At 44.3% G+C, this 27530-nt stretch overlaps 1 protein-coding gene across 6 annotated transcripts in view; it reads right to left on the bottom strand.

Annotated features, from left to right (window-relative positions):
* Positions 1 to 10132, bottom strand: part of ELAVL1 (ELAV like RNA binding protein 1) — a 51314-nt gene extending 41182 nt beyond the window's left edge. For 2 of the 6 annotated variants that reach the window (XM_075863517.1, XM_075863545.1), the window contains exons 1-2: positions 9913 to 9954; positions 8270 to 8312 (exon numbers count right to left, since the gene is read on the bottom strand). Coding sequence is in view for 2 of the 6 variants with exons in the window: in XM_075863500.1 (XP_075719615.1) it covers positions 8270 to 8312; positions 9913 to 10070 (201 nt within the window). In the remaining 4 variants the exon portion in view is untranslated. Of the gene's footprint in view, positions 1 to 8262; positions 8313 to 9912 lie in introns of all 6 variants that reach the window. The other 4 variants (XM_075863500.1, XM_075863508.1, XM_075863536.1 and 1 more) reach the window with 4 other exon arrangements.
* Positions 10133 to 27530: the final 17398 nt, after the last annotated feature.

Below are 27530 nucleotides of genomic sequence, written 5' to 3'. Positions count from 1 at the left end.
GCTCCGGACAAAATTAGCACCTTGTACCTATTGCATCACTCCTTCCATGCCATTTAGATGGTAATCTAGCATGGGCAAAGACTTCTCACCTTTTGTCTCATTATTTGTTAGTCATATTGTTTGTTAAAGAGGCTCTGTCCCCAGATTCTAAATGCCCTAATCCCTACATAATGTGATATGCGCTGTAATGTAGCCAACAGTGGTTTTTATTTTGAAAAACGACCATTTTTGAGCAAGTTATGAGCAATTTTAGATTTTAGATTTATGCTAATCAGTTTCTTAACCCGTTAGTGACCGCCAATACGCCTTTTAACGGCGGCCACTAACGGGCTTTATTCTGATGCATATGCCTTTTTACGGCACTGCATCAGGATAACGTAAACAGAGCAGGGAGCGTCAAATCTCCCTGCTCTGCCATGTGAGATCGATATAAGTATCGATCTCACCAGTTTAACACCTCAGATGCGGTGCACAATAGCGAGCACCGCATCTGAGTGGTTTTGGAGAGAGGGAGCTCCCTCTCTCGCCCACCGATAAGATCGCCGAGTGTCTGTGTCTCTAATGGCAGCCGGGTGCCTAATAAAGGCCCCCAGGTCTGCCTGGAGCGAATGCCTGCTAGATCGTGAAGGAGGCATGACCTAGCAGATGCCTGTCCGTTTTAAACGGACAGGCAGTAATACACTGCAATACAAAAGTATTGCAGTGTATTAGAATAGTGATCGGAGAATCGCATATTAAAGGGAATGTGTTGCCAGCAAAACATGTTTTTTTTTTATTTTTTCCACGAGTCAGGAAATATTATAAATTGGATTCAATTTATAATATTTCCCAGCACTGGTCACTAGATGGAGCAATTCCCAAAATTGCAGCATTGCATGTGGTAAAGCAACCACATTGCTTTATGCTGCAAAATTGGGAAAAAATCCCTCGCTCTAGTGAGCTCTCAGAATCCCCCCCTCCTTTATCCTGGCTAGTGCCGGGAGAAACGAGGGGTTTGAACGGTCTAACCTCCTACACTGTGTGTCGCCATTTTTTGAGCTAACACACAGTGTAGAAGGTTTACATACACTAGTAAAACACACTGAAACACGAACATACATAGAAATCACTTACCTGCTCCAGTCGCCGCCGCTCCCTCCGGTCCTTCCGCTCCGTCTGCTGCCGCTGCTCCATGTGCACAAGTCCGGAAGCCGCGACCGGAAGTAGTAATCTTACTGCCCGGCCGCGACTTCCGGTCCACAGGAAAATGGCACCGGACGGCGCGCATTTCAAATCGGACTGTGTGGGAGCGGCGCATGCGCCGTTCCCACACACACGGCGTACACCAAAGTGGATGGAACGGGCCCCGTTCGCAGTCCCTATGGGACTGGAGCTGCCGTATTCCATGTCTGTATGTGTTGTTAATCGACACATACAGAAATGGAAAAAAAAATGGCAGCCCCCATAGGGAAGAAAAAGTGTAAAAATAGAAAAAAGTAACACACAAATAAATATAAACGTTTTTAATAAAACCCTAACATAAAACTGATATAAAAAAAAAAAATGTTGGTGACACTGTTCCTTTAAAGTCCCCTAGTGGGACTAGTAAAAAAGTAAAAAAAAAAGCTTAAAGTTAAATAAAAATTTAAAAAAAATGTAAAAAATAAATAAAAAACCCAGCTTTTCCCCTTACAAAATGCTTTACTATTAAAAAAAACAAAATTAAGTAAAAAAGTTACACATATTTGGTATCGCCTCGTCCGTAACGACCCCGACTATAAATCTATTACATTATTTAACCCGCACGGTGAACGCCGTAAAAAATTTAATAAAAAACTATGAAAAAATTGCTGTTTTCTGTGAATCCTGACTTAAAAAGCCCTCACACAACCGCATCGGTGAAAAAATAAAAATGTTACGGCTCTTCAAATATTGAGACACAAAAACAAATAATTTTGAAAAAAAAAAGCGTTTTTACTGTGTAAAAGTAGTAAAACATACAAAACTATACAAATTTGGTATCGTTGCAATCGTAACAACCCGCTGAATAAAGTTATTGTGTTATTTATACAACACGGTAAACTGCGTAGATTTAAGACGTGAAAAAGAGTGGCGAAATTTCAGGTTTTTTTCTATTCCCCCCCCCCCCCAAAAAAAGTTAATCAATAAATAATATGTACCTCAAAATGGTGCTATTAAAAAATACAACTTGTCCCGCAAAAAAACAAGACCTTATACAGCTATGTCGACGCAAAAATAAAAACGTTATAGCTCTTGGAATGCGACGATGGAAAAACGTAAAAAATGGCTTGGTCATTAAGGTCTAAAATAGGCTGGTCATTAAGGGGTTAAGTTGCTAATCCCAGCTTTTATATATTTTATATTTGTGTGGTTATTGGATGGATAATCTTTTGCACTATTACATTATCTCATTTATTTACCAGCTACTACAAAACTTCTGAAAATGTAGTCAGACTATATCACACGATCATTTTCACTATATCACTCCATATAACCAGGAAGTGCTCTCTTTAAATGTATTTGTATTCATTAGTAGAAACTCTATACTGCCATCTTTATTTCAGAAAAATTGTCTGTGACACTGTCGGATAATACGCACCAAAATCGCAATACGCAGGAAATTCGCAGGTAAAAACAGCACAAAATCACGCTTTTTTTCAGTGCGTTTTTACATTTTTCTGCGTAAATCTGTGCGTGCGATTTTCCTCACCACTAGGAAGATACAATTCGCAAGCGGAAACGCAAGACAAATAGACATGTTGCGGATTTTAAAGTACGCACCCCAGGTCAATTTCCATCCCGAAAAATACTGCGTGTACATGAGATTTCCTGGAATCTCATTAACTATGCTAGTACTGTATTACTCGGAGGATTAGCCGCACGTAATACGCATTGTGTGATTTGACCCTTAAGGCCACCTAAAAAGGGGTTGTCTCCCAACATACATTTATGGCATATCCACAAGATATGCCATAAAGGTGTGAAAATGTGGGATCTCGGTATCCCACATCTTATTTTGAAAACTGGGGTCTCTAGACCCCGCCCGGTGAGGCAGCTGCTGCATTAATGCAGAGACTGTGCAAAAAGTTGGCTTGCTGTTCCTTCAACTCCCACAGAAGTAAATAGGAGTTCTAAAAACCGTGTGACACCGCGAGCTAAACTGTTTCCGTAAGCTCAGCCAACTCTCCGCACGGTCTGCGCCCGGCCGCTTTTCCAGATGGGGACAAGGGAACCCAGTTTTCATTATAGGTGCTGGCTCAGAGCTGGGACCCGCATCTATCCCATGGAAGTTATTTCATTACGGGATATATTTCTGATGTGTGTCGTGAGACAACCCCTTTTAAAGGCACTGTTCACATGGTTTCCATTAACCCCTTCCCTCTTTAGCCACTTTTGACCTTCCTGACAGAGCCTCATTTTTCAAATCGGACATGTTTCACTTTATGTGGTAATAACTTCGGAATGTTTTCACCTATCCAAGCGATTCTGAGATTGTTTTGTCGTGACACATTGGACTTTATGTTACTGGCAAAATTTGCTCGATATGTTCAATATTTGTGAAAAACACCAAAATGTAGAGAAAAATTGCAAAAAAAATTTATTTTTCTAAATTTAAATGTATCTGCTTGTAAGACAGGCAGTTATACCACACAAAATAGTCACTAATTAACACCACCCATATGTCTACTTTAGATTGACATCGTTTTTTTGAACATCCTTTTATTTTTCTAGGACGTTACAAGACTTAGAACTCTAGATGGAATTTCTCACATTTTCAAGAGGCTATTTTTTCATCGACCAGTTCAGTTGTGAAGTGGCTTTGAAGGCCTTATATATTAGAAACCACAAATAAGTCACCATATTCTAAAAACTGCACCCCTCAAAGTTTCAAAACAGCATTTAGAAAGCTTCTTAACCCTTTAGACATTTCACAGGAATTAAAGTAAAGTAGAGCTGAAATTGACAAAATAAATTATTTTTTTTGCAGAAGTTCATATTTAATCAATTTTTTTTTGTTACACAGAAAGTTCTACCAGAGAAATGCAACGCAATATTTATTGCCCAGGTTCTGCTGGTTTAGGAAATATACCACATCTGGCTCGTGTGCTAATGGATTGAAGCTCCGGCCTCAGAAGCAAAAGCAGCACCTAGTGGATTTTGGGCCTCCTTTTTATTAGAATATATTTTAGGCACCTTGTCAGGTTGAAAGGGCATATGCGGTGCCAAAACAGTGAAAATCTCCCAAAAGCAACCCCATTTGGGAAACTACACCCCTCAAGGAAATTATCTAGGGGTATAGTCAGCATTTTGACCCCACAGGTTTATTGCAGAAATCATTGGAAGTAGGCCGCAATAATTTAAATCTACATTTTTTTCAAAGAAAATGTAGGTTTAGCTAATTCTCTCTCATTACCACAAGAACCAAAGGAGAAAAAGCACCACAACATTTGTAAAGCAATTTCTCCCGAGTAAAACAATACCCCACATGTGGTCATAAACAGCTGTTTGGACACACGGCAGGGCTTAGAATGGAAAGAGCGCTATTTGGCTTTTGGAGATCACATTTAGCAGGAATGGTTTGCGGAGGCCATGTCACATTTACAAAGCCCCTGAGGGGACAAAACAATGGAAATGCTCAAAAAGTTACTCCATTTAGGAAACTACACCCCTTGAGGAATTCATCTAGGGGTGTAGTGAGCATTTTGATCCCAGTTTTTTTTTTTTATAGAATTTATTAAAATTGGGCAGTGAAAATAAAAAACAATCCCTTTACTTCAAAAAGACGTAGCTTTAACTAAAAAAAATAAATGTCATTTTCTCAACAAATAAAGGAAAAAAAAAACAAAAACAGAACCCCGGCATTTGTAAAGCTATTTCTCCCGAGTACGGCAATACCCCATATGTGGTCATAAACTGCTGCTTGGGCACAAGGCAGGGCTCAGAAGGGAAGGAGCAGCATTTGGCTTTTGGAGTGCAGATTTTGCTGGATTGGTTTCTGGGCGCTATGTCGCATTTGCAAAGCCACTGTGGGACAAAAATAGTGGAAACACCTCAGAAGTGACCACATTTTGGAAACTACACCCCTCAAGGTATTCACCTAGGAGTGTAGTGAGCATGTTAACCCCGCAGGTGCTTTGCAGAAATTAGTGTGCACTCGATGTTGCAGAGTGAAAATGGGATTTTTCACATAACAGGACAGCTCTCTAATTATTATGCGGTGTTAGAATCACCCTACAGGTGACCCTAATCTTTTGCCTGGACATTCGACAGGGCTCAGGAGTGAAAGAGCACCATGTAAAATTGAGGCCTAATTTGGCTACTTACACAGAATTGGTTCACAATTGCAGAGGCTCCGATGTGCAATAATAAAAGAAACCCGACAAGTGACCCCATTTTGGAAACTGCACCCCTCAAGGCATTAATTAAAGAGGCTCTTTAACCAGATTATAAGTGCCCTATCTGCTACATAGTCTGATCGGCGCTGTAATGTAGATAACAGCAGTGGTTTTTATTTTGAGACGATCATTTTTGAGCAATTTTAGATTTATGCTAATTAGTTTCTTAAAGACCAACTGGGCGTGTTTTTACTTTTGACCAAGTGGGTGTTGTAAAGAAGTGTATGAGGCTGACCGATCAATGTCATACACTTCTCATTGTTCCAGCCCAGCTTCTTTCACTGCACAATCACACTGTGCTGTGGATCATGCTGGGCTGGAACAATGAGAAGTGTATGGCACTGATTGGTCAGCCTCATACACTCCTCTGTACAATGCCCACTTGGTCAAAAGTAAAAACACGCCCAGTTGGTCTTTAAGAAACTAATTACCATAAATCTAAAATTGCTCATAACTTGCTCAAAAATGATAGTCTCAAAATAAAAAACACTGCTGTTCTCTACATTACAGCGCCAATCAGATTATGTAGGAGATAGAGCACTTATAATGTGGTGACAGAGCCTCTTTAAGGGGTGTAGTGAGCATTTTCATCCCACAGGTCTTTTCCATAAATGATTGCGCTGCGTATGGTGCAAAGTAAAAATGTTAATTTTTCCCTAGATATGCCAATTCAGTGGCAAATATGTTGTGCCGGCACCAGCTTATGCCACTGGAGACACACACCCCAAAATTTGTTAAAAGGGTTTACCCGGGTATGACGATGCCATATATGTGGAAGTAAACTGCTGTTTGGGCACACTGTAGGTTCAGAAGGCAGGGAGCTCCATTTGGAGCATGGATTCTGCTTGGTAGTAGTTTTGTTTGGAGTTTTACTGGTATTTCAGTTTATAATGTGGGGCATATGTAAGCTGGGCAGAGTACATCAGGGGCATAGTCAGGTGGTATAATAATGGGGTCAAAAAAAGAATAAAATAATCCATAGATGTGTGTTACGCTGTGACAATCCTTTCTGCACAGGCCGGTGTCGGACTGATAAATGGTGTACTTTACTTATCCCCCTTTTGGTCCACACTTTGCAGTTTGGGGAATTTTGATGGGAAGTGTTGTCGCTTCCAGCAGATATGTTAGGGAACCAGGAAGGGGGGCTTCCTGGTTCCCTAATTTTAGGGCCTTGATAATTCGCCTCTTGAAACAGAAGAAATGTTCCCCTCGGGCCTGCACAACTCCAGATTTTTTTTCTCTCCTGGCTTATTGGAGCCTTAACTAATTTCTTTTTTCATAGACGTAGTGGTATGAGGGCTGTTTATTGCGAGACGAGCTGTAGTTATTATTGGTTCCATTTTGGGGTACATGAGACTTTTTGATCACTTTTTATCCTATTTTTTGGGAGGCAAGGTGACCAAAAAAACTGCAATTCTGGTATGTTTTTTTATACAGCGTTCACCATGCGTAATAAACTACATGTTCACGTTATTCTGCGAGTCAGTACGATTCCGGCGATACCTAATTTATAGCACTTTTTTATGTTTTACAACTTTCTGCACAATAAAATTACTTTTGTAAAAAGAATGTATTTTTTCTGTCACCAAGTTGTGGGAACCATAACGTTTTAATTTTTTCGTCGACGGAGCTGTATGAGGGCTTGTTTTTTGCGAGACAAGCTATCGTTTATAAAGGCACCATTTTTGGATACATGCGACTTTATGATCACTTTTTATTCCAATATATGTAGGACAAAGTGTCCAAAAAAACAGAAATTCTGGTATCGGTTTTTACGCCGTTCACTGCGTGGATTAAATAACATAATATTTTTATAGTTTAGCCTGTTACGGATGCGGCGATACCAAATATGTATGGTTTATTTGCTTTTTTTAATAACGGACTTGATAAGGGAAAGGGGCAATTGTGTTTTATTTTATTACAAGTCCCACTAGGAGACTTGAAGGTCTAACTGTGATTATTTTTTTCTAATACATTGCACTACCTATGTAGTGCAATGTATTAGATCTGTTAGTCATTCACTGAGCAAGCCGATTATGCTTTGCCTCCCGGCGGGCCCTGATCGGCTTCCGTAATGGCAGAGCAGGAGGTCATTGTTAGGCTTCCTGTTGCCATAGCAGCATCGGCAGCCTGATTGCTTGGCAGGGCTGGCTATCTGCAAGCAACCTCTAAGATGCAGCGATCGTTTCCGATTGCTGCAGCTAAGGGGTTAATGAAAATCGGAGCTAGCTCCGGTTCCTGCAGTTACAGGTGGATGTCAGCTGTGACATACAGCTAACATCCACCGCTAATGACGCCATCTTGCCGTCGTCTACAGATGCCTTTCAGGCCCCGCCTCTGGTCCGGGCCTGGAAAACTTCCGTGATCGGAATAGTGTTAGGCCTCCGGTTGCCATTGCAGCCACTGGAACCCTGGCAATTTCATTGCTGGGGTTCAGATGAGCTGCAAACAACTTAAATGCAGCGATCGCGTTTGACTGCTGCATTTAAGGGGTTAATGGCGGGGATCTAAGCTAATTTCGGTCCCCGCCATTACAGCCGGATGTCAGCTGTAAGATACCACGGACATCCGGCGAAGATGGCACCAACTCAGCTTCTGAGCCGGTGCCATGAATTTGTTACATGGGTACGGCAAAAAGCGGGACGCACTGGCTCTATATGATGTATCTATACGGCAAATCTCGGGAAGGGGTTAACAGTTTTGCCAGATCCCTTTTTCAAATGGATGCTGACAAATCCCTTTTACTTTTAATGTGGTCCCATCACATTTCCATTTTTTCACGTCACAAAGAGCTACAGTGCACAATAGGATCCTTCGGTAGAAAGCATAACATGTAAGTGTGAACAGTGGCTAAATTGTTTCTTACTGCAAACCTTGTAAATCAGGAACAGAATCTTCAAGTCAAGATGAAATATTCTGTGTTGAGGGGAGGGGAGACAAAAAAAAAAAACAAAAAAAAAAAACAGTGTAAACTATAGGTTTTGAAAATTATTTTTTTACAGAACTCAGAAGGCGCCTCAAGCATAAAACTAACAAAAAGTCGTGTTGTCTATAGCGCAGAACTGAAAACGAAGATAGTCACCTGTTTTTTTTTTTATCAGCAACACACTTTGTAAGGCCGTATTCAAACGAACGGGTTTAACTTGCCTTGAAAAACGGCTGTTTTTCACAGCCAATTTGCACCCGTGCGGAACCCATTTTCACAGATCCCTCATAGACTTGCGTCTAGTGGGGGGTTCCGAGAAAATGGGCAAAAATAGGACATGTCCTATTTTTTCGCAGGCTATTCACACGGGCGCATGAATAAACATGCATTGATTTTAATTAGCCATGTGACGGTCGTTAAAAAAAAAACAAAACAACAGCCGTCACACGATCGTGTGAATAAGCCCGTACAAGTTTATGAATGGTACCCAGAGCGTTTTATTCATCGCCCAACCATTGCAAAGTGAACGTAGAGCTTATGAAGGAAACCAACATTTTTGCTACCAACCAAACGTATCCACTTCAAAGGATGAGACGATGGAATCAGAACACAGGTGCCAGGTAGTTTACACATGCTCTGATGTTTCCCATAGCAACAGTAATATAACTGGACTCATTAGAACCAGTGACTGGTTGCGATTGGCGGCACCACTTTAGTGTAAGGCCTCAGGCACACGTCAGTATTCGGAAGCCAAGACTAGTAGTGGAACATAAACAGACAAAACCTACAATGGAAAGATTTGCACCTCTTCCGTGTTCAGGACCCAGTCCTGGTTTTGGCTTCCAGATATTGACGCAAAATACTGACGTGTGCATGAGGCCTAAAGCCTTATTCACATGAACATACTTCTCGTTGTGAATAGCCCCATTGACAAGTGAATGGGGCTATTCACACATCCGTTTTTCTTTTTTCAATAGAGCTTGACAATTATGAGAAACTCAGCATGCACTAAACCAAGTGCTTGCAGAAAAGAAAACTGGATGACATGAAAACAGGCTATTTGTAGCGGATGCAAGTAGGAAACACTTGTGTGAATAAGGCCTAATGGTTATAGTCCATTTATTGCCCGTAAGCCAATCATATCAGCAACTCGAAATTCCGCCACAATTAAAAAGAATCGACGACTCAGCAGCAACTTCAAATCATAGAAGAGAATCAGAAGAGAGAATTCACTACATAGGAATCTAGTGCATGAGGCGCGCATGAACACAACAGTAGAACCGAGCCTGATCGGCGCGCTCTCCCGCCCATCCCACGCAGCCTGGTATCACCCCTCTACAAAACCACCATCACTGCCCAAACCCACAGCTCTCTGCCAGGGCAAAGCTGTACTCTGCATAGATGCTAGGCCTTTTCCACACGAATACTTGGCTTATTTATAGGAACAGGCCGCACTGCAGCCTCAAATAGGCGGCCTATGGAGGAGGAGGAGGAGGATGATGATGATGATGTGAAGCCTCCTCCGGCAACAACGTTTTAAGAACTACCCATATCTACTAAACATTATCTCCACTACTTTGTGGTTCTTACCCTTGGGAGCTTTCCGCTCTAGGCAGACGACTGTGCGGCGCGATCCGTGTCCTGTTCTGCACGTTCCCAGCGCGGAAAGAGCAGCGGCTTTTGTCGTCACACAGTGGGAAAAAAAGGAAAACGAGAGGAAAGCAACATGGCGGAGAACGGCTGCGCATGCTCAGTGGATAGCATAAGCCCCGCCGCCGTCGCACATCATTGGATAAGGGAATGAGAGGTCGCTCAGGAATGGCTGCTCGCCGTGCTCATCACCGGGCGCGCTCCCATAGACACTTCCGGCTTGCTAAGCAGACGAGAACTTGTGAGGTTGCGCGGGAGAATGGCGCCTGCACCAACCTCAGTCTTGTGTAGAGACGTTGTAGTGATTGCCGTTTTTAGAAGCGTAATATTTAAGCGGCGAGGGGTGAAATTTTGTGTTTAAAAACGTATGAAGTATTTACATTCAATTATTGCTTCATAGCTAATATATATTTACTCACAATTTATTTTATGTGGGAATGAGACTCACAACGCCCTCATAGTCGTTTATTCACAGTGCATGCATGTGTATAGATTATAACTCCCCATCCACCAATATTCGAAATCTGATAATCGCTTTACGTAAAAATGGTCAAAATGACCGATCTAGCTGTACTATAGTAATGTGTTAAAGTGGTTGTCTGGTCCCTAAGGGTATGTTCACACGAGGTCATTACGTCTGTAATTGATGGACGTATTTCGGCCACAAGTCCCGGACCGAACTCAGTGCAGGGAGCCGGGCTCCTAGCATCATACTTATGTACGATGCTAGGAGTCCCTGCCTCTCCGTGGAACTACTGTCCCGTACTGTAATCATGCTTTCAGTACGGGACAGTTGTCCTGCAGAGAGGCAGGGACTCCTAGCATCGTACATAAGTATGATGCTAGGAGCCCGGCTCCCTGCACTGAGTTCGGTCCGGGACTTGCGGCCGAAATACGTCCATCACTTACGGACGTAATGACCTCATGTGAAACTACCCTTAGGCTATGTTCACACGGGGTATTTTGCCGAGTTTTTTGACGCGGAAACCGCGTCGCAAAACTCGGCAAAAACGGCCCGAGAACGCCTCCCATTGATTTCAATGGGAGGCGTCGGCGTCTTTTTCCCGCGAGCAGTAAGGCTATGTTCACACGGAGTATTTTGGGGGAGGAATATCTGCCTCAAAATTCCGTTTGGAACTTTGACGCAGATATTCCTCTCCCTGCACGCCGATTTTCGCGGCAATTATCGCGCCGTTTTTCGCCCGCGCCCATTGAGCGCCGCGGGCATAAAACAGCGAGAAATACGCTTTCTCCTGCCTCCCATTGAAGTCAATGGGAGGTCAGAGGCGGAAGCGCCCGAAGATAGGGCATGTCGCTTCTTTTTCCCGCGAGGCAGTTTTACTGCTCGCGGGAAAAATACGCCGACGCCTCCCATTGAAATCAATGGGAGGCGTTCTCGGGCTGTTTCTGCCGAGTTTTGCGACGCGGTTTCCGCGTCAAAAAACTCGGCAAAATACCCCGTGTGAACATAGCCTAAAAACTGCCTCGCGGGAAAAAGAAGCGACATGGCCTATCTTCGGGCGCTTCCGCCTCTGACCTCCCATTGACTTCAATGGGAGGCAGGAGAAAGCGTATTTCTCGCTGTTTTATGCCCGCGGCGCTCAATGGCCGCGGGCGAAAAACGGCGTGATAATCGCCGCGAAAATCGGCGTGCAGGGAGAGGAATATCTGCCTCAAAGTTCCAAACGGAATTTTGAGGCAGATATTCCTCCCCCAAAATACTCCGTGTGAACATAGCCTTAAAGGGAATGTGTCGCTAGAATTTTTTTTATTTTTTTTTAGTTAAAGAGGCTCTGTCACCGGATTATCAAATCCCTATCTCCTATTGCATGTGATCGGCGCTGCAATGTAGATAACAGTAACGTTGTTTTTTTTCTAATGGACAACTGGGCGTGTTTTCTCTTATTTCCAACTGGGCGTGTATTGTGTTTGTAACATCTGGGCGTGTTTACTTGTTTTACTAGCTGGGCGTTGTGAATAGAAGAGGATGATGCTGACATATGATGCTGACAAACACTTCTATTCACAACGCCCAGCTGGTAAAACAAGTAAACACGCCCAGATGTTACAAACACAATACACGCCCAGTTGGAAATAAGAGAAAACACGCCCAGTTGTCCATTAGAAAGGCTCATTTGCATAAATATAAAATTGCTCATAACTTGGCCAAAAATTATCGTTTTTTAAAAAAAACAAACGTTACTGTTATCTACATTGCAGCGCTGATCACATGCAATAGGAGATAGGGATTTTGATAATCTGGTGACAGAGCCTCTTTAAAGGGAATGTGTTGCCAGAAAAACATGTTTTTTTTAAAAAAATTAAACATTTAGTGTGTGGGTGATTAAACATTGTTCAAATTTTTTTTATTTTTTTGCACGAGTCCATGTAATATTATAAATTATTTCTAATTTATAATACTACCCATTTTTGGTCACTAGATGGAGCTGTTCCCAAAATTGCAGCATTGCAACATTGGGTTAAAAGCCCTCGCTCTAGTGAGCTCTCAGCATCCCCCCCTCCTTTATCCTGGCTAGTGCCGGGATAAACGAGGGGTTTGAACGATGTAACCTCCTACACTGTGTGTCGCCATTTTTTGAGCTAACCCACAGTGTAGTAGGTTTACATACAGTAGTAAACACACACAAACACGAACATACATTGAAATCTCTTACCTGCTCCTGCCGCCGCGGCTCCCTCCGGCCCGTCCGCTCCGTTTGCTGCCGCTGGTGCAAGTGCACAAATCCGGAAGCCGCGACCGGAAGTAGTAATATTACTGTCCGGCCGCGACTTCCGGTCCACAGGAAAATGGCGCCGGACGGCGCCAATTTCGAATAGGACTGTGTGGGAGCGGCGCATGCGCAGTTCCCACACAGACGCCGTACACTGCAGTCAATGGGACGGGAGCCGTTCGCAGTCCCTATGGGACTGTGGCTGCCGTATTCCATGTCTGTATGTGTCGTTAATCGACACACACAGAAATGGAACAAAAAATGGCAGCCCCCATAGGGAAGAAAAAGTGTTAAAATAAGAAAAAGTAAAACACAAACACACAAATGAATATAAACGTTTTTAATAAAGCAATAACATCTTTAACATATAAAAAAATAATTTGTGATGACACTGTTCCTTTAAGCAATTATTATTTAAATTATTACACGTTTTTTAATTTTTTCACAAGTCAGGAAATATTATAAATTTAGATTCTAATTTATAACATTTCCATATGCTGAGCACTAGAGGGAGCAGTTCCCAAAATTGCAGCATGGTCAATGTGGTAAAGCAACCTCATTGCTTTATGCTGCAAATTTGGGGTAGACACACTCTCTCTAGTGTCCTCACACAATCCCCCCTCCCTTATTCTGGCTAGTGCCAGGAGAAGGAGGGATTTGAATCTTCAAACCTCCTACACTGTGTTCCGCCATTTTATGAGCAACTGCACTGTGTAGGAGGATTAGATACAGTTCTAATCAGACAGTATAACACAAGCATAATACAGACATCACGTACACAAACATAACTTACCTGCTCCTGCCGCCGCCTCCTCTCCTATTCCTTGCGCCTTCGCTTCCTTGAACATATGGCCGGAAGTCGTCATCTTACTGTCCGTCAGTGGCTTCCGGTCCACAAGAAAATGGCGCCGGATTTCGCTCTGCGAAACGAGCTTCATTTTGGTCTGTGTGGGAGCATGTGCCGTTCCCACACAGACGGTGTACACTGCAGTGAATGGAAAGGCTCCCGTTCGCATTATCTATGGGGTTGTAGGTGCCGTATTCCATCTCTGTATGTATGTATACAGAGATGAAAAAAATGGCAGCCCCCATAGAGAAGTAAAAGTAAGTAAAAAGTAGAACACGAGAACACAAATAAATACAATTTATTTTAATATATTAAAAGCAATATGATAAAAAAAAATAAAACATTTATGACACCTTCCCTTTAAAGCTGCTGGCCTATCCTCAGGATAGGCCATCAATATGTGATCGGTCGGGGTCTGCCTCCCGGCACCCCTGCCAATCAGCTGGCTCGAAGTGGCGGCAGTGCTCGGAGGGCTGCATTGCCTTCATTTCTACTTGCTCACTGAATTGTCGAGACAGATGTATCGGCGATTTAAAGTATTGCAGCCTTCTTTCATTGAAGTGAATAGTAGAAGGCTGTGACACTGTGAACCTCCGCTACAATTGTGTCGACAATTCACAGTGAGCAATAAAAAGGAAAATAAAAGGAAAGCAGCGCTTGTACGGGCACTGCGGCCCCTTCAAAACAGCTGATCGGCAGGGGTGCCAGGAGATTGGGCCCCAACAGGCCATCAATATGTAATCAATCTTCAGGATAGGCCATCAATTTTACGGGACTGGAAAAGTATATGCTTGAAAAAGGCTCCTACTGAGTTGAAACGTTGCTTGTGGAATAAGCAGGATCGCTATTTTTCACTGAATTGGTCGTGCTGCCTCACTTTTTACCTTTCTCTAAGTTATGAACTTGGATAACAGGTGGATCTGCATGTCAGAGCCACGCAGGACCCGCTGACGCTAAAACAGTCAGTCCCGAGGACCTGACGAGTTCAGGTCTTAGCGAACGATAGAGCTGCTCTGTATACAGGACACAGAGCAGCTGTATCTCAAAAAGTAAAAATAATTTTGAATAAAAACTAATTTGAAAGTTGCACCAAACACACTGATATTTTTATTTAAAAAAAAATCCATTTTGAAGCGTGGAATTTCCCTTTGGAGGAAGGGAGAGAAAAACCGGTGGGTAAGCCATTGTCTTGCTATACAACCTCTCCCTCCCTCTGTGGGGTAAGTCCCTTTCGGATCTGGTGGGCAGAAGAGAATCTCCGTGAATTTGTCTCAGATACTGTACTTGTTATATGTGTGTGCTTTCTGTATGCCAAGTGTATGATTGAAATGTGAGGGGAATAGCTGTTTGTCTCTGCAAGTGTCTACATTGTGCTGTACAAGGTAATGATGTATATAGATATATGCTTCTGTTAATGTATGATATTAAACATATCTGAGTCAGTAGAATGGTCCTCTTCAGTATGGGGTTAAAAGGGATTATCCCACTACAACTTCTAATACTAGGCTCTCCAGAACTGCTAGTAATCCTCACATTAAGGGTTAATAGTAAATCTTGCTGTGCATAGCTGAACTTTAGAAAGGTGGGAGGGAAACAGAGGGAGTAGATGTTGTGGTACCACAAGACTCAGTTTCTTGCATTCGCCTCATCCTGATTGGTCCTCCCACAGCTGCCTTATCTCTTCTTACACAGCTCATCCAGCTATGTCTGTTCTTATCCCCCTCCCCTTCCGAAAGCCTGGGAACGTCTTTGTTTAGTGTCTTCTGTATCTTTATTGTAAAGTAATAGTTTTAAGTGGTTATTGGCATTTGTAAATTTAAAATATTTTGGTTGAACCAGAATAAGGTTATACATTTGTATGTAACATTTAATTGTCAAATGTTTGTAAGGTAAAAATTGGTCCTCAAAATAGCAGCTGCAGTCTGTTCTTGTTGTGTATTATATCTGTGTTTGAAATATTGATTCCAGAAAGTCAGGTGTAATGTCCGTGGCTGCGGGCTGTCAGCTCCAACCTCCCCTGACAGCCGCAGCTACGAGTCGGCAAGTGCTGGCCCCAGCCTTCTCCTCAGGAGACGCCAGTGCTCGCGTCCACTCACCTCAGCCGGATCCTGTAGGGTGCGTGCGCACGCTCGTTCCCGCTCTTAAAGGGGTAGCACGCGCATCCTCGTGGATGAACCTTGACCCGTGAGTACCCTGGACTATAAGAGGGGTCCAGCCCCCTAGTTCTGTGCCTGAGCGTTGTTGTGTTCCCTAGTTGGTCTATGTGATGGCCTCCTAGTGTGTTTCCTGTTCCAGTCCCTGCTCCAGTCCCTGTCCCTGCATCTATACCTGTTTCTAGTCCCTGTTCCTAGCAATCCATACATTCCTGGTCTAGCACTGAGCTGTGCCAAAGTCATGCCTTGCTGCATCCACGTCTGACCTGCTTCACCTCGCCTGACGTCCGCCTCCTACCCAGTCCCAGCCGAGCCTGCCCTGCTGCTGTCTGAGCTGCCACAGGTACCTATAGAACTATAGACTCTCACCTGCTCCCCGTTGGCCAGCTGCCTTACCGTTAAGGCGGTACGGCCCAGTCTGTCCACAGACCCTTCGTGACAGTACGCTCAGGCCATGGACCCCGCTGGTCGATTCAAGACTATGACGACGTCACAGGAAATGCGAGCGGATATGCTGGACCTCTGCTCTCGACAGGACCAACTCCTCCAGGCGTTGAACATTCTTGCACGTCGGCAGGAGGCACAAGCTGCCGTTCCTCCTACTACACCTCCTGGCAATGTGGTTCCTCAGTCTACACCTCTTGGCAGTATTGACCCACATGTTTCTTTGACACTTCCTGACCGCTATGATGGAGAAGCAAGTACCTGTCGTGGTTTTCTTAATCAATGCCAGATCCATTTCAGCCTGTATGCTAGGACATTTTCGTCTGATGGTGCCAGGGTCGCTTTCATCATTTCTCTCCTCACCGGCAAGGCTCTTGAATGGGCGAACCCTATCTGGGAGAGACAAGGACCAGAGACTCGTGACTTCCCTGCCTTCCTCTGGATTTTTCGCATGGTGTTTGATGAGCCTGGATGGGTCTCATCTGCAGCGGCCTCTTTGATTAACCTGCGCCAAGGAGACACCTCCGTGAGTGAGTACGCCATCCACTTCCGCACCCTGGCGGAAGAGCTGTTATGGAACAATGAGGCTCTGGTGGCTGCATTCTGGCATGGACTATCTTCCAGAGTTAAAGACGAACTTGACTCTCGGGATCTGCCGCCTACCCTGGATGACCTCATCCTTCTGTCTGCCCGGATTGATATACGGATCCGTGAACGCCTCCAAGAGGTTTAACGGGAGGGAGCCCTTCCTAGTCTGGCCCCTACTTTGCTGTCCTCAGATGTCGATCCTCCTAAGAAGTCGGTAATAACGGACCAGTATAAGTTATCTACCCAAGAGAGACAACGCAGACGCACATCTGGACTCTGTCTTTATTGCGGTCTCGATGGCCATCTTGTGCGCCTGTGCCCCCAAAAATCCCAAAACCTAGGGTTGCTTGGAGTGACGACCTTGGGTAAAGATGGACTTCCGTCTAAATTGTCCATACCTGTGACCATAGTGTCCGGCGAGAAAACGCATCAGGTGTCTGCGTATCTGGACTCTGGATTCGCTGCTAATTTCATCCGCAGAGATCTGGTGGACCTTCTGCAATTACCCACCACCCCTTTGGAGAGCCCCTTGACAGTTGCCTCAGTGAATGGACTACCTCTGCCAGACCCAGTTATAGCTGTGACCAAGCCGCTGAGGCTCCAAGTGGGAGCCCTTTACTCCGAACTTCTGTCGTTCTATGTCCTGTCCAAAGCTGTTAACCCTGTGTTGCTGGGCCTGCCTTGGCTCCGACTGAATGCCCCAGTTCTGGACTGGAATTCTGGAGAGGTTCTCCAGTGGGGCCATGAGTGTCAAGGTCTTTGCCTGGTGCGGATTCGTTCGATTCAGCCTTCGCTGCCTCGGTCATTGGCAGGATTGCCGGGTCATTTTGCTGCCTTTTCAGACGTCTTCAGCAAGTTGGAGGCGGAGACATTGCCCCCACATCGGGCGTATGACTGCCCTATTGAACTGATTCCTGGTGCATCCCTTCCCCATGGTAGGGTATATCCTCTCTTCTTGCCAGAGACTCTGTCTATGTCCTCCTATGTGAAAGAGAACTTAGAAAGGGGCTTCATACGAAAGTCTTCCTCCCCGGCAGGAGCCGGGTTCTTCTTCGTCAAAAAGAAAGATGGCTCTCTTCGTCCTTGCATCGACTACCGTGGTCTCAACCAGATCACGGTGAAGAATAAATAAATACGAACTGTTTGATCGTATACGTGGTGCAGATTTTTTTTCTAAACTAGACCTGCGTGGGGCTTACAACCTAGTCCGGATTCACCAGGGTGATGAATGGAAGACTGCATTTAACACCTGTGATGGACACTGTGAGTATCTAGTAATGCCCTTCGGCCTGTGTAATGCTCCCGCGGTCTTCCAGGAATTTGTGAATGACATTTTCCGTGACCTCCGCTATGTTTGTGTTGTAGTCTACCTTGATCACATCTTGATTTTCTCCCCAGATCCTATGACACACCAGAGACATGTCCGTCAGGTTCTGCTACGGTTAAGGGAGAATCGTCTGTACGCCAAGTTGGAGAAGTGCATATTTGACAAGGATGCTCTACCCTTCCTGGGCTACATCATCTCGAATCGTGGTCTCGAGATGGATCCTGAAAAGGTAAAGTCTGTCCTAGAGTGGCCATGCCCTCAAGGCTTGAGGGCCATACAGCGCTTTTTGGGATTTGCTAATTTTTACAGACAGTTTATTCTGAACTTCTTCTCACTGACTTCTCCCATCTCTAAACTTCCTAAGAAGGGTAAGAACGCCAAGGTGTGGACTCCCGAGGCAGAGTCCGCATTCAATAGCCTGAAGAGTGCCTTCACGTCAGCCTCTATCCTCCATCATCCGGATGTCTCTCTGCAGTTCTCATTGGAGGTGTACGCATCCTGTCGGTGCTGGTGCACTCCTGTTCCAGAGAGCTCCCAAGGACAAGTCAAGGGTACTTTTCCAAGCTCTTCTCTTCCGAAGAATGCAACTACTCGATTGGGGATCGGGAGTTACTGGCCATTAAATTGGCTCTGGAGGAGTGGAGACATCTACTAGAGGGTGCAGCTCACCCGATCTTGATTTTTATGGACCACAAGAATCTGACCTACCTCCAGATGGCCCAACGGCTGAACCCTTGTCAGGCCAAGTGGTCACTGTTCTTTGCAAGGTTTCAGTTTGAGCTTCATTATCGCCCGGCTGACAAGAATGTGAGGGCTGATGCCTTGTCCAGGTCTTTCGAGACAGAAGACACCATTGAGAGTCCACAGAACATTATTGATCCATCTTGCATTGTCTCGGTCAATCCCGTGCAAATTGGGGACATTCCTGCAGGGAGGACTTTCGTGCACCTGGCTGATCGTGGAAGAATCCTGGGGACACTCCTCTAGACTGGCAGGTCACACAGGGTTATGTAAGACCCGGGATTTGATTGCTCGGCATTTCTGGTGTCCCACACTGCCCTAGGATATTGTGGACTTCGTTTCTTCCTGTTATGTATGTGCAGCCAACAAGGCCACCCACTCCAGACCTGCTGGTCTGCTCCAGCCATTGCCTGTGCCCAATGCTCCCTGGCAGCATATAGCAATGGACTTTATCACGGACCTGCCTCTCTCTGCTGGATGCAGTGCTGTTTGGGTGGTGGTGGACCAATTTTCGAAGATGGCCCACTTCGTTCCTCTGACCGGTCTTCCTTCTGCTCCTCAGTTGGCCAAGTTATTTATCCAACACATCTTCCGGCTGCACGGCTTGCCGCAGTATTTTGTGTCTGATCGGGGGGTTCAGTTTACCTCGAGGTTCTGGAGAGCCCTCTGCGGACTTCTTGGCGTGAAGTTGGACTTTTCTTCTGCCTACCATCCTCAGTCTAAGGCCTCATTTACACGAGCGTAATATACGCGCGTGCGACGCGCATGCTTTTCACGCGTGTCGTGCGCACCTATATTAGTCTATGGGGCAGTGTAGAGGATGCGTGAATTTTGCGCAGCGCGAGTGCGTTGCGTAAAACTCACGACATGTTCTATAATCGTGCGTTTTTCGCGCATCACGCACCCATTGAAGTACCCGAACCCGGCAAAAAATGTTCGGGTACGCGACGGCAGGAGACAGTCACTGTCCACGGTGCTGAAAGAGTTAAACTGGTTCAGCACCATGGACAGTGACTTCCGATCACAATATACATATATATATAAAAAAAAAAGAAGTTCTGACTTACCGAGAACTCCCGGCTTCTTCCTGCAGTCTGACCTCCCGGGATGACAATTCAGTCCAAGTGACAGCTGCATGCAATCACAGGCCAAGCACAGCCTGCAGCCAATCACAGGCTGCAGCGGTCTCATGGACTGCCGCGTCATCCTGGGAGGTGGGGCCGGATGACAAGAGAGGGACGCGTCACCAAGGCAACGGCCGGGAGACCGGACTGGAGGAAGCAGGAAGTTCATGGTAAGTATGAATGTCTTTTTTTGATTCACAGGTTGGTGTATATTGTGATCGGAACTCACTGTCGAGGGTGCTGAAAGAGTTACTGCCGATCAGTTAGCTCTTTCAGCACCTTGGACAGTGACGGGCGTCGACTAGCCTCATCTCTATGATGGCGGCTGCGCGAAAATCACGCAGCCGCGCATCATACACGGATGACACACGGAGCTGTCAAATGCCTTTTGCGCGCGCAAAACGCAGCGTTTTTTGCGCGCACAAAATGCACACGCTCGTGTAAATCAGGCCTAATGGTCAGGTCTACGGCCAGCACCCACGAATTCCTCTCCTGGTGCCTAATACTTCCGAGGTACCTACAGCTGACTCTACGTTTAGAGACTTTTTGCAGTTCTAGCAGCAGACTCGATCCTCCATCCTAATGGCAGTGGACCGCACTGAAGGCTGACACAAGGAGAAGAGAGCCTCCTCGCTTTCTTCCTGGCACTAAAGTCTGGCTGTCATCCAGGAATATCCGACTGAGGGTGCCGTCATGTAAATTTGCCCCCAGGTTCCTCGGACCATTCGAGGTCCTGCAGCAGATCAACCCTGTCGCCTACAAGCTTCGGCTGCCTCCTACCCTCAGGATTCCCAACTCCTTCCATGTCTCCCTCCTGAAACCAGTGACCCTGAACCGCTATTCAAAGACTCCCAGCCCTGCGGTTGCCTCCAGCGGCCCTTCGGACATCTTTGAGGTCAAGTAGATCTTGGACACCAAGAGAGTGAGAGGAAAGACTTTTTATTTGGTGGATTGGAGGGGGTTTGGTCCTGATGAGAGGTCCTGGGAGCCAGAGGAGAACCTCAATGCCCCTACTCTTCTGAAGAAGTGTCTCTCTCGAAAAACCTACACAAACCTCGACCAAAGCAATGGCATGAAAAGGGGTCCCTTATTACAAGTAGACAACCAAAAGCGAACAAAAAAGGGACATAGCCCTAAGAATGATAGTCAACTATATAATATAGAAAAATGAACAATCTTTATTAAGAAAAAATACAACAATAATCACAGAATATAAAACACGAATGGACCACATAAGGAGATAAAAACAGTGCGGTCAGATAGTTTTTTCACAGAACTTATTTGAATTGGGCTTGGAATTAAAACAAAATTAATTTTTTCCAATAATATGTCGTTTTGGCTGAAAATTTCTTATTTTCACAAGAAATAAAATACCCCATTCTGTTGCGCAATTTGTCCTGAGTGCAGCAATACCCCATTTGTGGTGATAAACTGCGGTTTGGGCCCATGGGAGGGCTCAGAACGAAAGGACCACCATTTGGCCTACTGGGGATTTTCTCGTGCAAAGTCATGTGTGCAGAAGCCCCTGAGGTACCAGTACAGTTGAAACCCGCAAGAAGTGACCCCGTTTTAAAAACTACACCCTTAAGGCATTCATCTAGAGGTGTAGTGAGCATTTTGACCGGAGAGATACACCCCATAAACTGTAATGTGGGTTCTCCCGGGTATGGCAATACCCTACATGTGGCTGTTATCAGCTGCCTGGGAACACAGCAGGGCTCAGAGGGGAAAGACGAGGGGGGATAAGCTGTGTGGAGTGCATCAGGGTAAGTAGAATTGGGGTAAATTATAAAACAAGGGATGTATGATACATTTTAAAACACTCTTTCATACAGAGCTCTGGTTTTTCGGGACACGCGTTACATTGATATATTGTGTCCTCCCTTATACCCCTCTTATAGCAGACTTTACACCTCTTTTGACTTTTTCCCTTCTTGCCAGTTTGGGGAACTTCTCCTGGAAAGTGTTGCCCTGGTACGATGCGTGTGGCCTCGCTTCCAGAAGTACTGGGTGCCCCCCCGTTCCTGGTCCCTAAAGAGTAGGTTCTTGATAATCACCTCTTGAAATTCCAGGAAAGTTCCCCTCTGGCCTGTACATCGACGTAGCACGTACACATTGTACAATGCCATCTGTATGATGTGCCCGGCCAGCTTCTTATACCACACCGCATGGCGCTGTAGGGCTTCGGGACTTGATCTGACAAGTCCACCCCTCCCATGTACCTATTGTAGTCCAGGATGCAGTCTGGTTTAGGGGTCTCTGTACTGGTACCTCGTACAGGTACATGGGTACTGGTGTGACATCTCTCTTGTCCTTGTACTTGACACACAATATGTTGCTGCTAGAATGTGCCCTGCGCTCACCCCTTCTTGTTTGCCCTGCAGAGTCTTAGGGAGGCCTCTCAGATTTCTTCTAGCAGTGCCGCATGCCACGGGACTGGAAGCGAGGCAGTTGAAGAGTGGGACGCCGGTATAAAAATTATCCAGGTAGAGGTGGTAACCCTGGTCCAGCAGTGGGTGTACCAAATCCCACACAATTTTTGCATTAACTCCCAGTAAGGGGGGGCATTCTGGGGGCTGAGCACTGATGTCCTTTCCTTCATATATCCTAAACCTGTAGGTATACCCTGATACACTCTCGCACAGCTCATACATCTTCACGCCATACCTTGCCTTCTTACCCGGCAGGTACTCGCGGAATTGAAGCCTCCCTTTAAAATCCACCAAGTACTCATCAATAGAAATACACTTCTTGGGGGTGTATGCTTGGGAAAACCAGGCGCTGAAACGGTCTAATAGGGGTCTCCGTTTATACAAACGGTCAAAACTGGGGTCATCTCGGGGTGGGCACGGCTCATTATCAGTATGATGTAAGAAGCCAAGTATTGCCTGATTTTTTTATTTTTTTTTAGGTTACAGTTCAGTTCTGAAGTTGCTTTGATGGACCTATATATTAGAAACCCCTATGAAACACCCCATTTTAGAAACTAGACCCCTCAAAGTATTCACAACAGCATTTAGAAAGTTTATGAACCCTTTAGGTGTTTCACAGGAATTTAGTGCAAAGTAGAGGTTAAATTAAAAAAAAATTTTTGTCAGAAAATCCTCTTTATACCATTTTTTTATAACACAAAAGGTTTTACCAGAGAAACGCAACTTAATACGTATTGCCCAGATTCTGCCGTTTTGAGAAATATCCCACATGTGGCCCTAGTGCGGTAATAGCTGAAGCACCGGCCTCCGAAGCAAAGGAGCACCTAGTGGATTTTGAGGCCTCTTTTTTATTACGCACCATGTCCGGTTTGAAGAGGTCTTGTGGTGCCAAAACAGTGGAAACCCCCCAAAAGTGACCCCATATTGGAAACTAGACCCCTTGAGGAATCCATTGTAGTTTTCTTGGGGTGCATGCGGCTTTTTGATCAGTTTATATTCTATTTTTAGGTGGCGTGGTGACTAAAAAACAGCAATTCTACTATTGTTTTTTTAATCTATTTTTTTTACAGCGTTCACCGTGCGCTATAAATGACATATTCACTTTATTCTGCGGGGCGATACGATTACGGCGATACCAGATGTTTATAGTTTTTTTTTATTTCTTATGGCGTTTGCACAATAAAATACGTTTTGTAAACAATCATTCACTTTTTGTGTTACCTTATTCTAAGAGCCATAACGGTTTTATTTTTCCATCAATAAAGCCGTGCGAGGACTTATTTTTTGCGTAACGAACTGTAGTTTCCATCAGTACCATTTTTAAGGACATGCTACTTTTTGATCTCTTTTTATTCAATTCTTTGGGAGGTGAAGTGACCAAACAATTGTTATTGTGGTACGGTTTATTATTATTTTCTTTTACGGCGTTGACCGCGCGGGATAAATAACGAAATAATTTTGTAGTTCAGGCCGTTACGGACGCGGCGATACCAATTATGTATAGTTTATTTGTTTGTTTATATATTTTTATTAATAATAAAGGACTGATAAGGGAAAAAGGGGGAGGTGAAGTGACCAAACAATTGTTATTGTGGTACGGTTTATTATTATTTTCTTTTACGGCGTTGACCGCGCGGGATAAATAACGAAATAATTTTGTAGTTCAGGCCGTTACGGACGCGGCGATACCAATTATGTATAGTTTATTTGTTTGTTTATATATTTTTATTAATAATAAAGGACTGATAAGGGAAAAAGGGGGATTTTTACTTTTAATACTTTTAAAACTTTTATTTTCACACAACTTTTTTTAACTTTTTTTTAACTTTATTACTTTGTCCCATTAGGGGACTTGAGGGCAGGAGGCATTGATCGCTATTCTAATACACTGCACTACATGCGTAGTGCAGTGTATTAGAACTGTCAGCTACTCACTGACAGCAAGCATAGTGGGTCCTGACTTCGTCAGGACCCACTAGGCTTCCGTCGATGGCAGAGCCGGACGCCATTGTTTGGTGTCCGGTTGCCATAGCCACCATCGCCAGCCGCTATCGCGTAGCAGGCTGGCGGTTGTAGCTTAACCCCTAAAAAGCCGTGATCACTATTGAACACGGCTTTTAAGGGGTTAATCAGCGGGGACACAGCGATCGGTCCCCGCTGTAGGAGCTGTGACAGCTGCTGAACAAGACAGCAGCTGTCACAGCTCCTGTATGTGTCGGGAAGACGGCCGAAATGGCCGTTATCCCCGCGACGTAATAATCCGTCGCTGAGCGCTAACGATACAGTTAGCGCGACGGATTATTACGTCGCTGAGCGCGAAGGGGTTAAAAGACTTAATCCATAGTCCATTTTAATCGATTGTGAAACAAAATCTAAACGACAATAAAAAGTCAACCGCACCACGTATTCCCAGACAGTCTCCCACACTGGTACAAGGGAGGTCTTAAAGTGTTATTCATCTGTGATTTGACGAGAAAAAGCACATTTCAGCTTAGAATGGTCATTAACTTTTAAAGCTTTAGTATATTTTTATTTTTAATCGATTGTGAAACAAAATCTAAACGACATAATAAAAAACTCAACCGCACCACAGATTCCCAGGCAGTCTACTCACTGGTACTAGCAATTCTTTAAGCTGTGTAACTTCTGTGATCTGATGAGAGCAGGAACATTCAGCTTAGAACGGCCATTGACATTAAATGCTTTAATCCATAGTTCTTTTTTATCGATTGTTAAACAAAATCTAAACGACATAATAAAAAGTAAATCACACCATGGATTCCCAGACAGTCTCCCACACTGGTACTAGCGAGGCCTTAAAGGGAACCTGTCACCAGCATTTCACCTATTAAACCGACTATACCTGGTGGTAGTGGGTGAAAAATCGTTTCTATATAACCTATAATTATCTTCTTAGTCGGCTCTGTAGCTTTAGTATTTAGCTTTTAAGTGTTCCCACACCGTATGCTAATGAGCAGAAAAGAGTCAGATCTTCATTTGAAAAGAGTCAAATCTTCATTTGGAAAGAGTCATATCTTCATTCCTCAAGTCTTTCCAAGTTTACTTCGCCTCCTTACTTTTGATTGACAGCTCCTCGCCTTCCCCCAGCACACAAAATCCTGCGCTTGTGCATTGATGTCCTCTTTTGGTGTGTGTGCACAAAGGGACACCGCATAATTATGATAAAAGGCGCAAAATGTTTGCAGACCGATATTTACAGTCAGAAGAGGAGTTCAGGAGCAGGGATAACAGCAATGAACTTTTTATAGCAGCAGCCAGTGAGGGAGAAGTAAAGTTCAATATGTGAAATGCTGGTGACAGGTTCCCTTTAAGCTGTGTAACTTCTGCAATCTGACGAGAGCAGGTACATTCAGCTTAGAATCGCCATTGACATTAAATTCCTTAATCCATAGTCCTTTTTAATCGATTGTGAAACAAAATCTAAACGACATAATAGAAAGTAAACCGCATCACAGATTCCCAGACAGTCTCCCACACTGGTACTAGCGAGGCCTAATGCTGTGTAACTTCTGCGATCTGACAAGAGCAGGCACATTCAGCTTAGTATGGCCATTGACTTTAAATGCTTTAATCCATAGTCCTTTTTTATCGATTGTTAAACAAAATCTAAATGACATAATAAAAAGTAAATCACACCATGGATTCCCAGACAGTCTCCCACACTAGTACTAGCGAGGCCTTAAAGTAATAGTGTCACGAATTTATTTTTTTTAACATCAGTTTGATTTTTGTCTTTTATTAAAAACTTATATATTTATTTGTGTGTTTGTTTTTAACTTTTTTTTATTTTTACACTTTTACTTCCCTATGGGGGCTGCCATTTTTTACTCCATTTCTGTATGTGTCGATTAATGACACATACAGACATGGAATACGGCAGCTCCAGTCCCATAGTGAATGCGAATGGGGCCCGTTCCATCCACTATGGTGTACGCCATCTGTGTGGGAACGGCGCATGCGCCGCTCCCACACAGTCCAAGTTGAACTGAGCGCCGTCCGGCGCCATTTTCCTGTAGACCGGAAGTCGCGGCCGGACAGTAAGATTACTACATCCGATCGCGGCTTCCGGACTTGTGCACATGGAGCAGCGACAGCAGACGGTGCGGACGGACCGGAGGGAGCGGCGGCGACTGGAGCAGGTAAGTGATTTCTATGTATGTAAGTGTTTTACTGTGTGTTTACTAGTGTGTGTTAACCTACTACACTGTGTGTTAGCTCAAAAAATGGCGACACACAGTGTAGGAGGTTAGACCGTTCAATCCCCTCGTTTCTCCCGACACTAGCCAGGATAAAGGAGGGGGGGATTCTCAGAGCTCACTAGAGCGAGTGAGTTTTTCCCAATTTTGCAGCAAAAAGCAATGTGGTTGCTTTACCACATGCAATGCTGCAATTTTGGGAATTGCTCCATGTAGTGACCAGCACTGGGAAATATTATAAATTAGAATCTAATTTATAATATTTCCTGACTCGTGAAAAAAATAAAAAAAATTAGAACAATGTTTAATCACCCACACACTAATTGTTTAACTAAAAAAAAAAATACATGTTTTGCTAGCAACACATTCACTTTAAGCTGTGTAACATCTGCGATCAGACTAGAGCAGGCACATACAGCTTAGAATGGCCATTGACATTAAATGCTTTAATCCATAGTCCTTTTTAATCGACTGTGAAACAAAATCTAATCGACATAATAAAAAGTCAACCGCACCACGGATTCCCAGACAGTCTCCCACACTGGTACAAGCGAGGTCTTAAAGTGTTATTCATCTGCGATTTGACGAGAAAAGGCTCATTTCAGCTTAGAATGGCCATTAACTTTTAAAGCTTTAGTCTATTTTTATTTTTAATCGATTGTGAAACAAAATCTAAACTACATAATAGAAATGAAACCACATCACAGATTCCCAGACAGTCTCCCACAATGGTACTAGCGAGCCTTTAAGCTGTGTAACTACTGCAATCTGACAAGAGCAGCCACATTCAGCTTAGAATGGCCATTGACATCAAATGCTCTAATCCATAGTCCTTTTTAATCGATTGTGAAACAGAATCGAAACGACATAATACAAAGTCAACCGCACCACAGATTCCCAGACAGTCTCCCACTCTGGTACTAGCAAGGTCTTAAGCTGTGTAACTTCTGTGA

This window comes from Rhinoderma darwinii, chromosome 1, assembly GCF_050947455.1.
Source record: "Rhinoderma darwinii isolate aRhiDar2 chromosome 1, aRhiDar2.hap1, whole genome shotgun sequence".
Taxonomy (NCBI): domain Eukaryota; kingdom Metazoa; phylum Chordata; class Amphibia; order Anura; family Rhinodermatidae; genus Rhinoderma; species Rhinoderma darwinii.
Note: the sequence above shows the minus strand (reverse complement) of the source record. Positions and strands in the feature narration are given on the sequence as shown.